The following is a 15,669-nucleotide window of genomic DNA, read 5'->3' as shown; positions in this document are numbered from 1 at the left end:
GGTGGACGTATTCCTTCCTAAATAAATAATTACCTAAAATAAATCAGCAATGGAAATGCCCCTTGTAGCACTATAGCAAGTTGTTAGCAAACTAATGACATATTTAACTTTGTTATAAAATTAACAACTCTACGACCCACCAACCGTAAAGTGTTGTATAATTTGTGTTATTGTGCAAAGCAAATGTAGGGTACACCACATGCCCATGTGTGTGGTTTTATAGCAAACACTGCAGAAACGGCCACTTATGCCGGAATCTCAGGTGACACTGCATCTATATAGGGACCAATGAGCGGTGATACTGGGGACAACCCTTACACATTCCATAACAGTAATAACATAGCTATATATACATTTGTAGAGAACAAAAAGAGTACATTTTATCTATGTCTCTCTCTATATTTATCTATCATCCATTATTATCTATCTATCCATCATCTATCTATCTATCTATTATATTTATCTATCTATCTATTATCTATCTATCCATAATCTATCTATCTATCTATCTATCGTCTATCTATCTATTTATCTATCCATCATCTATCTATCAATCATATTTATCTATCTATCTATCTATCTATCTATCTATCTATCTATCTATCTATCTATCATATTTATCTATCTATCTATCATCTATCTATCATATTTATCTATCTATCATCTATCTATCATATTTATCTATCTATCTATCGTCTATCTATCATCTATCTATCTATCTATCATCTTTCTCTATCTATATATATATATAATTATATATCTATATATCTATCTATCTATCTATCTATCTATTATCTATCTATCTATTATCGATCTATCCCTATCGAATGAGTCTTATAGGTGCCTATAATATGTCACACACCCATATAAACACCATTAATAAACACACTGTAGAATAAAGTGCTTACCTTGAATGCGATGGGCAGGGTCTTGTTGCACCGCCAGTGGGTTGGAAGTACCGAACATAGGAAGTTGGGGCTGTCGGTTCGGACCAGCTCTCCGGGGTGATCTGACAGCACCTCTACCATATTACGATCCGCAGTCCTCAGCTTGCCCACCAGGGCGGCGCTACTGTCCGGCACACTCAGCTGGAGAGGCTCGCTCATCTTCCCCGGGCTCAGTGTGGTGGAGGGCGGCGTGAAGCGGCGGCTGGTGCTGGTATCTACGGGGATACGCATCACAACAAGGCTTGAGAATAAAAACTAATAACTTCTTAATAGGATTCGCAGTCCTACAATACTGAGATACGTTTAGTAACAGTGCTAGAACTCAGTCACACAAATACCCTGACACCTGAAAGAGTTAAATCACTCAGTAGCTATAATATCCTATTAATATTTTCCCAGGCGATTTTGGTGAAGTCCCAATAAAACACAAAATACATCAGGGTTTATCCACCCAGGAGGCTACCGGTGGTCTCCCCAGGTGAAGCCCACTACGGAAGTGGGGATCATCAGACAGCAATAGGGAAACTTCTAGCACAAGGCAAATCCATCAATGTCCTTGTCAGGTGCTATTATTGTTATTAAATCACTATCAGTAGTCTTCATAGGTTTGCCAAGTCCTTATCTCCAAGTCAAGCAGCTAGTGGCTTTCATGAACAAAGATGGTTACATTGGGGTTTTCTGGTTGAAGTTTGTGGCTTGTGCTGTGGTTTGATCAGTGGCAAATCAGTACCCGCACAAAAACCAATCAGTAAATTGTGTGCACTGGGTGACTCACTGGCAGGAGCTACAGTTAACTCTTCCTTCTATTCCCCACCTGTAAGTGCTGCCCCCTGCACGGTGACTCTTTTATAAATCAGTGTGGGGAGAGTTGAGAATCATCATAAGCTTTGTTTGGTGGAAGAAAAAGTAAAAATGAGTCCTGAAGTCGCTGCAGCTTCCTGATAGCTAATGAGATTTAGGTTGTTTGGGTCATTTTATTGGCTAAACTATTGTTGAGTATTGGTGAGCTGGATCAGAGCAGCCAGCAGCAGTCTGTGTCCTCCCCTGCTCTATGAATGAGATTAACTGGAAATGAATTTGCTTTTACAGTAAGAGTCCGAAGGAATGTCATTCCCCCTCGTCTCATTTGCATATGGGGTGCGCGGTGACCAATCAGAGGTCTTTTCGGGTAAATGAGGGCGCGGCTGGGCGCAGTCCGGGGCTGGTATTGGTTTGGCTGTTCCCAGCTACTGTGTGGCTGTACGGGAGTCAATGGGAGTAGTGGGCTGCGGGGCAAGCAGGAGAAGTGTGGCACCGGGCGGGCTGCCTGCTGGTGCATCGCGGCTTTCTATAGTGGTCCTGGCTATCGTGCGCTGCGCTCAGCTACTAGAAAAGACCAGCAGCCATTACACGTGCTGCCCAGGGGCAGGATGTATGCTCTGGGCTTATATTGGGGCTGTCATTAGGGGAAACCAGGGGCTGTGTCCTCATGTACCGCTGTGCTTCTAGGTGATATGACCCCACGCGTGTGCTCACTGATGGGTTTATAATATAGCTGCAGGCTCGGGTCAGGCAGGGGACTCCTGTGTCTACCTCTGGCTACCTTGTGCTGCGATCGGACACAGTCATTGCCCACACGTGTAGCGCTAGCATCCAGCACTGTTGTAATAGGGCTGCTGACTGTGCTATACTATGACATTAAGCTGTTTGATATGTGCCACGTTGGTGGGCAAGCTATGTGCCAGTGTCTGACTCTGAAATGTGCCACATTGGTCGGCAAGCTATGTGCCAGTGTCTGAAATGTGCCACACTGTTGGGCAAGCTGTCTGAAATGTGCCACACTGTTGGGCAAGCTGTCTGAAATGTGCCACACTGGTGGACAAGCTGTCTGATATGTGCCACACTGGGGGCAAGCTGTCTGATATGTACCACACTGGGGACAAGCTGTCTGATATGTACCACACTGGGGACAAGCTGTCTGATATGTGCCACACTGGGGGCAAGCTGTCTGGTATGTACCACACTGGGGCAAGCTGTCTGATATGTACCACACTGGGGCAAGCTGTCTGATATGTGCTACATTGTTGGGCAAGCTGATATGTAACACACTGGGGGCAAGCTGTCTGGTATGTACCACACTGGGGGCAAGCTGTCTGATATGTACCACACTGGGGGCAAGCTGTCTGATATGTACCACACTGGGGCAAGCTGTCTGATATGTACCACACTGGGGGCAAGCTGTCTGGTATGTACCACACTGGGGGCAAGCTGTCTGATATGTACCACACTGGGGGCAAGCTGTCTGATATGTACCACACTGGGGGCAAGCTGTCTGGTATGTACCACACTGGGGCAAGCTGTCTGATATGTGCCACACTGGGGGCAAGCTGTCTGATATGTACCACACTGGGGGCAAGCTGTCTGGTATGTACCACACTGGGGCAAGCTGTCTGATATGTTCTACATTGTTGGGCAAGCTGATATGTAACACACTGGGGGCAAGCTGTCTGATATGTGCTTCACCGGGGGGCAAGCTGTCTGATATGTACCACACTGTTGGGCAAGCTGTCTGATATGTGCTTCACCGGGGGGCAAGCTGTCTGATATGTACCACACTGTTGGGCAAGCTGTCTGATATGTACCACACTGGGGGCAAGCTGTCTGGTATGTACCACACTGGGGGCAAGCTGTCTGGTATGTACCACACTGGGGCAAGCTGTCTGATATGTGCTACATTGTTGGGCAAGCTGATATGTAACACACTGGGGGCAAGCTGTCTGATATGTACCACACTGTTGGGCAAGCTGTCTGATATGTGCTTCACCAGGGGGCAAGCTGTCTGATATGTACCACACTGGGGGCAAGCTGTCTGATATGTACCACACTGGGGGCAAGCTGTCTGGTATGTACCACACTGGGGGCAAGCTGTCTGATATGTACCACACTGGGGGCAAGCTGTCTGGTATGTACCACACTGGGGGCAAGCTGTCTGATATGTACCACACTGGGGGCAAGCTGTCTGGTATGTACCACACTGGGGCAAGCTGTCTGATATGTGCCACACTGGGGGCAAGCTGTCTGATATGTACCACACTGGGGGCAAGCTGTCTGGTATGTACCACACTGGGGCAAGCTGTCTGATATGTGCTACATTGTTGGGCAAGCTGATATGTAACACACTGGGGGCAAGCTGTCTGATATGTACCACACTGTTGGGCAAGCTGTCTGATATGTACCACACTGTTGGGCAAGCTGTCTGATGTGTGCTTCACCGGTGGGCAAGCTGTCTGATATGTGCTGCACTGTTGGGCAAGCTGTCTGATATGAGCTTCACCGGTGGGCAAGCTGTCTTATATGTACCACGCTGTTGGGCAGGCTGTCTGATATGTACCACGCTGTTGGGCAAGCTGTCTGATATGTACCACGCTGTTGGGCAAGCTGTCTGATATGTACCACGCTGTTGGGGAAGCTGTCTGATATGTGCTGCACTGTTGGGCAAGCTGTCTGATATGTGCTGCACTGTTGGGCAAGCTGTCTGATATGTGCTTCACCGGTGGGCAAGCTGTCTTATATGTACCACACTGTTGGGCAGGCTGTCTGATATGTACCACGCTGTTGGGCAAGCTGTCTGATATGTACCACGCTGTTGGGCAAGCTGTCTAATATGTGCTGCACTGTTGGGCAAGCTGTCTGATATGTGCTGCACTGTTGGGGAAGCTGTCTGATATGTGCTGCACTGTTGGGGAAGCTGTCTGATATGTGCTGCACTGTTGGGCAAGCTGTCTGATATGTGCTGCACTGTTGGGCAAGCTGTCTGATATGTGCGACACTGTTGGGCAAGCTGATATGTACCACACTGGGGGCAAGCTGTCTGATATGTGCGACACTGTTGGGCAAGCTGATATGTACCACACTGGGGGCAAGCTGTCTGATATGTGCTACACTGTTGGGCAAGCTGTCTATGTGCTAGAGACTGTTGGGCAAGCTGATATGTACCACACTGGGGGCAAGCTGTCTGATATGTACCACGCTGTTGGGCAAGCTGTCTGATATGTGCTTCACCGGTGGGCAAGCTGTCTGATATGTACCACGCTGTTGGGCAAGCTGTCTGATATGTGCTACACTGTTGGGCAAGCTGTCTGATATGTACCACACTTGGGCAAGCTGTCTATGTGCCATACTGGTGGGCAAGCTGTCTAATATGTACCACACTTGGGCAAGCTGTCTATGTGCCACACTGGTGGGCAAGCTGTCTGATGTATGCCATACTGTTGGGCAAGCTGTCTGATATGTGCCACACTGTTAGGCAGGCTTTCTGATATGTGCCACACTGTTGGGCAAGCTATCTGATATGTGCCACACTGGTGGGCAAGCTGTCTATGTGCCACACTGGTGGGCAAGCTGTCTGATATGTGCTGCACTGTTGGGGAAGCTGTCTGATATGTGCTACACTGTTGGGCAAGCTGATATGTACCACACTGGGGGCAAGCTGTCTGATATGTGCTACACTGTTGGGCAAGCTGATATGTACCACACTGGGGGCAAGCTGTCTGATATGTGCTACACTGTTGGGCAAGCTGTCTATGTGCTAGAGACTGTTGGGCAAGCTGATATGTACCACACTGGGGGCAAGCTGTCTGATATGTACCACGCTGTTGGGCAAGCTGTCTGATATGTGCTTCACCGGTGGGCAAGCTGTCTGATATGTACCACGCTGTTGGGCAAGCTGTCTGATATGTGCTACACTGTTGGGCAAGCTGTCTGATATGTACCACACTTGGGCAAGCTGTCTATGCACACTGGTGGGCAAGCTGTCTGATATGTACCACACTTGGGCAAGCTGTCTATGTGCCACACTGGTGGGCAAGCTGTCTGATGTATGCCATACTGTTGGGCAAGCTGTCTGATATGTGCCACACTGTTAGGCAGGCTTTCTGATATGTGCCACACTGTTGGGCAAGCTATCTGATATGTGCCACACTGGTGGGCAAGCTGTCTATGTGCCACACTGGTGGGCAAGCTGTCTGATATGTACCACACTGGGGGCAAGCTGTCTTATATGTACCACACTGTTAGGAAATATGTCAGATATGTGCCACACTGGAAGACAAGCTGTCTGATATGTACTACACCGGTGGGCAAGCTGTCTGATATGTACCACACTGTGGGCAAGCTGTCTGATATGTACTATACCGGTGGGCAAGCCGTCTTATATGTACCACACTGGGGACAAGCTGTCTGATATGTACTACACCGGTGGGCAAGCTGTCTGATATGTACCACACTGGGGGCAAGCTGTCTGATAAGTACTACACCGGTGGGCAAGCTGTCTGATATGTACCACACTAGGGGCAAGCTGTCTGATATGTACTGTCTGATATGTACTACACTGGGGGCAAGCTGTCTGATATGTACTACACTAGGGGCAAGCTGTCTGATATGTGCTACACTGTTGGGCAAGCTGATATGTACCACACTGGGGGCAAGCTGTCTGATATGTGCTACACTGTTGGGCAAGCTGTCTATGTGCTAGAGACTGTTGGGCAAGCTGATATGTACCACACTGGGGGCAAGCTGTCTGATATGTACCACGCTGTTGGGCAAGCTGTCTGATATGTGCTTCACCGGTGGGCAAGCTTTCTGATATGTACCACGCTGTTGGGCAAGCTGTCTGATATGTGCTACACTGTTGGGCAAGCTGTCTGATATGTACCACACTTGGGCAAGCTGTCTATGTGCCACACTGGTGGGCAAGCTGTCTGATATGTACCACACTTGGGCAAGCTGTCTATGTGCCACACTGGTGGGCAAGCTGTCTGATGTATGCCATACTGTTGGGCAAGCTGTCTGATATGTGCCACACTGTTAGGCAGGCTTTCTGATATGTGCCACACTGTTGGGCAAGCTATCTGATATGTGCCACACTGGTGGGCAAGCTGTCTATGTGCCACACTGGTGGGCAAGCTGTCTGATATGTACCACACTGGGGGCAAGCTGTCTTATATGTACCACACTGTTAGGAAATATGTCAGATATGTGCCACACTGGAAGACAAGCTGTCTGATATGTACTACACCGGTGGGCAAGCTGTCTGATATGTACCACACTGTGGGCAAGCTGTCTGATATGTACTATACCGGTGGGCAAGCCGTCTTATATGTACCACACTGGGGACAAGCTGTCTGATATGTACTACACCGGTGGGCAAGCTGTCTGATATGTACCACACTGGGGGCAAGCTGTCTGATAAGTACTACACCGGTGGGCAAGCTGTCTGATATGTACCACACTAGGGGCAAGCTGTGTGATATGTACTACACTGGGGGCAAGCTGTCTGATATGTACTACACTAGGGGCAAGCTGTCTGATATGTACTACACCGGTGGGCAAGCTGTCTGATATGTACCATACTAGGGGCAAGCTGTCTGATATGTACTACACCCGTGGGCAAGCTGTGTGCCACACTGGTGGACAAGTAGTCTAATATATGCCACACTTGTGGGCAAGCTTATGTAATGCTGTTATTACACCAAGGCTACCAGGTTTGTAGTCTTGTAAATGCCTATATAGTTTACTTTACCATATTCAGTACCAGTGGGGTGGAAGCATTTATATTTATTTAACTCAAGGAACGGATTAACACCATTTTATTATCCCTACAACATGCATTATTTTACTGCTTCACCTAGCTGTACATTTCTCCCACTCAGTTGTTTTAACTTAGTACCAAGGGTAACCACCTGTCACATATACCCTAGCCCTAAATCTGGCACACACAAACTAAACACATCTACAGTCAACCTGCCTTTGCTACCCATTCAGTACTATTTATTGTATTTAGTACAAGTTTGCACTGGCTCTCTATGGGAGCCAAGGTGTTAAACAGATACAGTATTATATTACCTGTAGCCATCAGGCATTGTATGAAACCTCATAGAGATCTATGAGCTTACTGATGTGTTTAGACCTTCTTTATACAAAGTTTAACTCCTTTAAATATGCCATTTCACCCATAGGAATAAAATGTGACATACTGTGCTCATATGATATTCTAAATCAGCGAGGGCCAACTTCCTAACACATGGGGGCCACATTTTCTAAAATCTTTAAGATCTGGGTATAAATGTATTGCTATTACACAAACAAGTAATATGTTTCCAAAAAATGTCTAGTGGCAAAGATCCAGATTAAGGTAATGTTGTAGGGTAGAAGGAACCCTTTATCTGCTGTTCCCCCCTCTCTTTTTAGAGAGCACACATTTCTAGTTCTGCTTATTCATAAGGCTACAAAAACTATTGCACATATTACTAGTTCTGCTTTTCCCCCAGAGCCGCAAAACTAGTACAGAGGGCCACATGTAGTCCTTTAGGGCCCTCTCTGCTCTACATATAAAACTGCAAGTATAACCATTTCTAATGTATGAACAAATTTAACCAATTACTGTTTGTACACAAGAAACTGATCATCACAACATATGCAATATGTTTATTACAAATACTTGTTAAAACTGAAGACATAAATAATACAGAATAACAAACACTAAAGCTTGTGTGTATCATGTTATGTTGGGAAGTGATATCCTCACTGAGATTACATACATATTGTCAAAGTGTTAAATAATTATTATTATTAATTTCTATTAGATCAGACAAAAGAATCTTCCTAAGGAAGGGTCCTGTTTGGAAGATCTCACAGCTACAAGTCAATACTTTATTATAAATATACATAAATCGTGTTGAAATTGCAGGTCATTTTCTGATACTATTTGTCTGTCTGCCTGTCTGTCTGTCTGTCTGTATACAGCTCTAGTGACTGTTTGGAAGTAAAATGCCTCAGACTGACAGGTCACACTTGCTGAGTAAAGCCCTTGTCTGGGAGAGAAACACAAGCTTTTGTTAGATATAAGATCAAGAGCTTAACCGCATGTCCACATGTCGCACAAGAAAGGGGAAGTGCTGTCTAAGAGCAGATAACAAAGCAATGACAAAGGAACTTGTACCCAAGTTTTTAGCTTTGTCTCTAAACTACAAAAACATTTACTGACTTTTTTTTACTTCAAGACAAAATGTGATGGTAAAGGGGACGTTAAAGGGACAGTTTACTCCAAAAATATCTCCCCTTTAATTTGTTACCAATGATCCACTTTACCTGGTGGAGTGTATTAAATTGTTTACAAGTATTTCCATTAACCTTATATTGGCATTTGAATTAGTTTATTTAGCCTGTGGTATCCCCACCCATCCTGAAAGTTTTTGGCCACGAGGCCAAGCTTTATTAACACAGCCAGTAGAAGAAATTACACTCCCAGTGGGTTATAGAAGAGATAAGGCAATAAAATGTTAATGTTCTCTCCAAGTATTGGTGATTGGTTTATGGGCAGATATAAGATAAAGAAGCATGTATATGTACACTATGTGATAAAGTAATGAGATCTGATTATACCTACAAGCTCAACCCATTTTATTAGGTTGTGGCTTCAAAACACAAAATCAGCTAATTCAGCTAATTCATATACACAAATAAGTCTTAAAAAAGCAAATCTCATACATTTTATACTCTGCTGCTGGTAAAAAAAAAGTAATTGGAAACACATTAAGGGAAAAACATTTTATAGTATACTGTCCCTTTAAGGTCATTTTATTTTTTAATATGGGGTTTGTCACTGTCTACCAATAGAGCCAGTGAGCTTCTGTCCTACAGGACAGTTGTGTACAGACCGGCACTTCCTGTTTACTTCAAAATAAATAGAACCAGCTTCAACTTAACGTTTTTTCATGTAAATATATTTTGAAACACTCTTAAGTAGTTCTCTTTCATAAGCATGACAGAAATGTGTCTGTGGTTATGGGTTACTCAACTGAAATGTGTAAGATGTTCTGCACTAAGTCTTGAATATCTGTATCTCATGTTACTGTTTTAATGGATATTTTAAGTGATTGAATAAAGTTTTTTTTTTTTTTTTAGTTTTTTTTTTATGCAGCTTGGATCTGGGATTTATTGTATTTTTGTAGAAATGTGTTATGTTTAATATAATACCTAAGAGAGTTTTTATTTTGGAGGTCTGTTAAGTGGATTTACTCTTGTTTCCTGTGTTGAGTTAGGTGTGTTATTGAGTTCCAAATTTACTCAGCAAACCTAAAAAACACATTTAAAAAAAGGTCAGTAACCGGTTTCTACATCATTTGACATGATAAGGGGATTAAAAATAATAGTACCTATGTCTGCACATTTATGCTACGGTGCAGGTTGTCTGCATGCAATGAGGTGTCACAGGCCTCAACAAATTATAGGCAGAAGCAGAAAATGTAACAAATTAATCATAATATGTTGTAGGTTTTTTTTTTTTTAACAAAGAGGCTCTACATTCTTTAACTAAGGGGCCACACTGAAGTTTTTTATTTAAATTGTTAATGAACATATTTTAAATATTCTATAAATTAAAGCAAAAATATATTTATATCAACAAGCATAAAAAAGAAGTTATTTAGCCAGTTCTGCAGAGTTGCATATATACACAACAAGGAAACAAAGGTATTTGATCTATACAGATAAAACAGCTGTACGCATATTGTATACAGGGGCGGAACTACCGGGGGTACAGAGGGTCGCAACTGCAACCGGGCCCCCTGAGGGTGGTGGCCCAGCTTAAAAAAAAAAAAGTTTCAATAAAAAACGTTAACCTGCCACTGCCTGCACTGATATCATGTGAATGTGATGTGATGCTTCACTAGTGTCTCTGACTACAGGGGTTAGTGTTTCTGTTTTACCTATTGAAGTTTATGTGTGTGTGTGACTGTGTGTGTATTTATGCATGTATGTGTGTGTGTGTGTATGTATGTATGTGACTGTGTGTGTATTTATGCATGTATGTGTGTATGTTTGTGGAACCATCAAATTACAGACCTTGTTACTACAATATGGGGGGGGGGGCGCTAACAGTGCCACTATATACAGTACGGGGGCTGGACCATGTCACAGACTACTGTGGTCACTTTATAAAGTACTAGGGCAGGTAGGGTCAGGCCAGCCATCTCACCGGCAGATTACAGATTGCATCACTAACTCCTTATATACAGTTCTGGTGGGTTAAACAGTGTCACTATATACAGTAATAGGGGGCACAGGGAACCTCCTTTTGCAGACGTAATCTGATTCTTTTTTTTTTCTGTGTTAAATGTTTTTTTTTTTTTAAAAAAGATATGTATCAAATTCACCTTTTTTTTGGGGGGGGGGGGGGGGGCCTTCTTAGATTCTTGCACCTGGGCCCTGTGGTTCCTAGTTATGCCTCTGATTGTATAATATTGTCTATATACCTGGTTCATGTATTTGACAGCATTTTTGTGGACATTAGATCATTAGCAGCAAGCTCGTAGCTAAAATTTTGTGAGCGGTGAAATGGACTATACCAAGTCCTTGCCATCCAAGAAATCCTGGTTGACTCTGGGCTTGGTTTAAGGTTATTGCTAAGGTTAGGATTATTTTTAGGGTTGGGGACAGGGTAAAGCTTTGTGATAAGGTTAGTAAGAGTTGGGGCTACAGTTAGGGATTAAGTTAGGGCTAGAATTATGGTTAATGTTGGGGTTATGGTTAGTATTTGGGTCAGGAAATAGAGTTATGGTTACAAAATATCGTTTGGACACTACTGTTAATGCTGGGGCTAAAGCTAAAGATAAGGTCAGGGCTAGAATTATAGTTAGTGCTAGAAATACGTTTAGCGTTAGTATTTGAGTTGGGGCTAGAGTTAGAGTTAATGTGAGGTTTAGCATTTTGGCTAGTGGTGGAGTTAGGGCTAGAAATAAGGTTATGGCTAAGTTTAATGTTAGTATTAGGGCTAGCATTATAGATAAGGTTAAGAATATAAATATTACTATAGTTAGGGCTAGTTATGAGTTTTGTGTTACGCTTACAGTTAGTAATAGGATAGGGCTTTAGTTAGGGCTGGAGACAGAGTTGAAGATAAGGTTAGGGCTATAATTATGTTTAGGGTTAGGGGTAGAGATAAGGTTAAAGGGACAGTCTAGTCCAAAATAGGGCATGTAATTTTAAACAATTTCCAATTTACTTTTATCACCAATTTTGCTTTGTTCTCTTGGTATTCTTACTTGAAAGCTAAACCTAAGAGGTTCATATGCTAATTTCTAAGTCCTTGAAGGCCGCCTCTTCTCTCAGGGCATTTTGACAGTTTTTCACCACTAGAGGGTGTTAGTTCATATGTTTCATATAGATAACACTGTGCTCACGCATGTTAGGTTCAAGTGAGCGAGCTCTGATTGGCTAAAATGGATGTCTGTCAAAAGAACTAAAATAAAGGGGGCAGTTTGCAGAGGCTTAGATACAAGGTAATCACAGAGGTAAAAAGTGTATTTATAAAACTGTGTTGGTTGTGCAAAACTAGGGAATGGGTAATAAAGGGATTATATATCTTTTTAAACAATAACAATTCTGGTGTAGACTGTCCTATGTTGTGGTCAGTATAAGGGTTGACAATAGTGTTTAGGTTAGTGTTAGAGTTGGGGCTAGGGACATAATTAAGTTTAGTACTACATTATGGTTAGTATTAGGGTTGGGAACAGGGTTAAAGTTATCTAGAGATAAGTTTAGTACTATTGTTGGGATTTGTATTAGGGTTGGGGATAGGCTTAATAGTGTTAGCATTGAAGCTGGATATAAGGTTAGTGCTATGGTTAGGGTTAGTTTTAGGGTTGGGGATAGGCTTAATAGTGTTAGGTTTGGGGCTGGATATAAGGTTAGTGCTATGGTTAGGGTTCATTTTAGGGTTGAGGATAGGCTTAAAAGTGTTAGGGTTTAGGCTAGATATAAGGTTAATGATAAGGTTAGGGTTAGTATCAGGGTTGGGAATAGGCTTAATAGTGTTAGCCTTGAAGCTGGATATAAGGTTAGTGCTTTTCTTAGGGTTAATATTAGGGTTGGGGATATGTTTAATAGTGTTAGAGTTGGGGCTGGATTTAAGGTTAGTGTTATGGTTAGGTTTAGTATTAAGGTTGGGGTATAGGCTTAATATTGTTAGGTTTGGGGCTGGATATAAGGTTAGTGTTATGGTTAGGGTTGGGTATAGGCTTAATATTGTTAGGCTTGGGGCTGGATATAATGTTAATGCTATGGTTATGGTTAGTATTAGGGTTGGGAATAGGCTTAAAGGTGTTAGGGTTGGGGCTGGATATAAGGTTAGTGCTATGGCTAGGGTTAGTTTTAGGGTTGGGAATAGGCTTAATAGTGTTAGGATTGGGGCTGGATATAAGTAGGGTGACCATATTGCCGCTTTAAAAAGGGACACATGAAAAATACATATGTCAGGGCTGTTTTCAGGACTGTTTAAAGAAATGTTTTGTATAAGAACCCTAACATATGTATTTTTCATATATGTCCCTTCTTAAAGTGGCAATATGGTCAGCCTAGATATAAGGTTAGTGCTATGGTTAGGGTTAGCATTAGGGTGGGGCTGGAATTAGAGCTAAGGTCATGGATAAAATTAAACCCTGGATTGCAGAGAGGGCTACAACATGCTTCACCACACATTGCGGCCTTTTTTGCATTCAAGTTATTAGTGGGATTTTACACCCACATCACATTGCTGGCCAAACGTCATTGTTGCTGCATCATCGTACCCTTAACCATAGTGCAGCTTATCCAGGGTAATATTACAAACCCTTAGTTTATTATGTTTTTTTTCAAATGTAATTCTATTATTACATATTCAGCCATTTATATGTCACTGGTTTGTGTCTGCTATTATATAGGGCACTAACTAGTGATTTAATTTTATAAAGACCTAAATTATTTCAGTTGATCATAAAATGTAATTTCCAATTTCATGCAATCAAATTCGACTTTACTGCATAAAAAACAGTATATAATATGAATAAGGACAGAGTTTTGCCTTCCAAGATGCAAGATGCTGTGGTGAAACTTCCAGTAAATGTTACCACTGGAATTCAGCCACAGCCACGTGGGAGGGAACTGGCCTGAGAAAGAACTGATTTGTCTAATCACACAGACCTACATACTATGGGCTCCTCCTCATCCTTCTGACAGACACTTGATTGGAGAAGAGACTTAAGAGGTAATGACAATTTGTATTCTGATTTTATTCTACTCTGCTCCCATGGGGTAGGTATACAGATATTTGATCTGCAATTCCAGGAGATGGAATATGTAGCATTCTTGAAAAAACATAAGCAAGCCTAACTATATAATAATACTGAGAGAGAGAGAGAGAGAACAGAAGAGAGGAGATTCAGTATTTTATAGAAATGTCACATGCCTTTTACCATAATAGAAATTAAGTTGCATTGATGAAAATAAAAAATGCTGCATAAATTGGGAAAACGTTTAGATGCGTGTCTGCATTCTGAATTGATGCCATGCTGATGTCAAACTATATATAGTCAGCAAATAGCTGATCTTTATTTTTTACTGTTCTACACTTATAGCAGATGCTTTATATTTTCGGTATAAACCGTATGTCAGTTCTAAGAACGTTCCAAATAGATTTAGCATCCTGTAGGAGCTTGTTATGGCCACTAGAGGGAACCAGCAGACCTATTTGCTTAAAATGTATATTCTTAGTAATAACGTCCGTTTTATTTAGTGACAGCAGTAAGTACCCGCAGGCGCATTTACACTCTAATACTGCTAAAGAGATCTGCAGTTCTGTCAATCTTCTTAATGATTATCTGCAGTAATAAGTACAAGATCAACAACTATAGAAATGACAAATTAGTAAATTGCATTATTATTATTTGCCTGTTACTAATATTTTCATCTAAAAATAAAATATATTTGTATAATGTTTATAATTAATATTAGAATTTTTAAACACTTAAATATTGATATCTATCTATCATCTATCTATCTATCTATCTATCTATCTACTATCTATCTATTCATCTATCTTAAACGTATATTTATTATTATTTCTTGAAAATGAGGTAATTATATCGATTTATTTATTACTGATTAACATCAAAAAGATATAATTACATGGTAATGAAGTTCAGACTCTTCCTTTACTTAAGGGCTTATATTATTTGAAAATAATTGTATAATTAGTGTCAGATAATTAATTATTTAGTCATTAATTTTAGTACGACTTGCATTGTACAGGGTGTGACTGATTCCTTTTCCCAAATAATCAGACCTACAAAAGAATCTCATAATTATATTAAAAAAACGATGCATTATTATTACAGTATGAGAAAAAATGTCTAAAAAATATAGTTTTATGATGATAAATAAATAAATATATAAATAAATAAAAGGTCTAAATATCCCTCTGTTCTTCGATATTGCAATTTAAATTGTGTGTAAACGTGCTTAATACATTTTAGTAAGACTGTTAATAAATTTAAAGTCTCGTCTTAATCATTATGTAGTTATAAATCAAAATCAAATATTAACTACATTTAAGCAACTGATTTATATCTAAAATTGTAAACAATCAAAATATAAATATTTATATGAAAATACATTAATAATATTGTATACAATTTAGATTAAGAAACAATAATACGCCAGGTGTATATATTAGCCAGATACATTGTTTCTCTTTTTTAAAAAAAAATTAAATTATTTTCTTCCTTTAAATTGAAAAATCTTTAAAAATGTGTAAGTTTTGTTGTCATTCAATCAATACCGAAGTATATATAGTGTTTTCATTTAAATTTGTATCTATCTATCTATCTATCTATCTATCTATCTATCTATCTATCTATCTATCTATCTA

At 41.2% G+C, this 15,669-nt stretch overlaps 1 protein-coding gene across 1 annotated transcript in view; it reads right to left on the bottom strand.

Annotated features, from left to right (window-relative positions):
* Nucleotides 1–1,999, bottom strand: part of RUNX1 (RUNX family transcription factor 1) — a 115,963-nt gene extending 113,964 nt beyond the window's left edge. Inside the window, exon 1 of the mRNA XM_053705950.1 lies at nucleotides 909–1,999. Within this exon, the coding sequence (XP_053561925.1) occupies nucleotides 909–1,178 (270 nt within the window). The 5' untranslated portion in view covers nucleotides 1,179–1,999. The remainder of the gene's footprint in view (nucleotides 1–908) is intronic.
* Nucleotides 2,000–15,669: the final 13,670 nt, after the last annotated feature.

This window comes from Bombina bombina, chromosome 3 (assembly GCF_027579735.1).
Source record: "Bombina bombina isolate aBomBom1 chromosome 3, aBomBom1.pri, whole genome shotgun sequence".
NCBI lineage: Eukaryota > Metazoa > Chordata > Amphibia > Anura > Bombinatoridae > Bombina > Bombina bombina.
The sequence above is the reverse complement of the archived record's forward strand: the minus strand, read 5'-3'. Positions and strand labels throughout refer to the sequence as shown.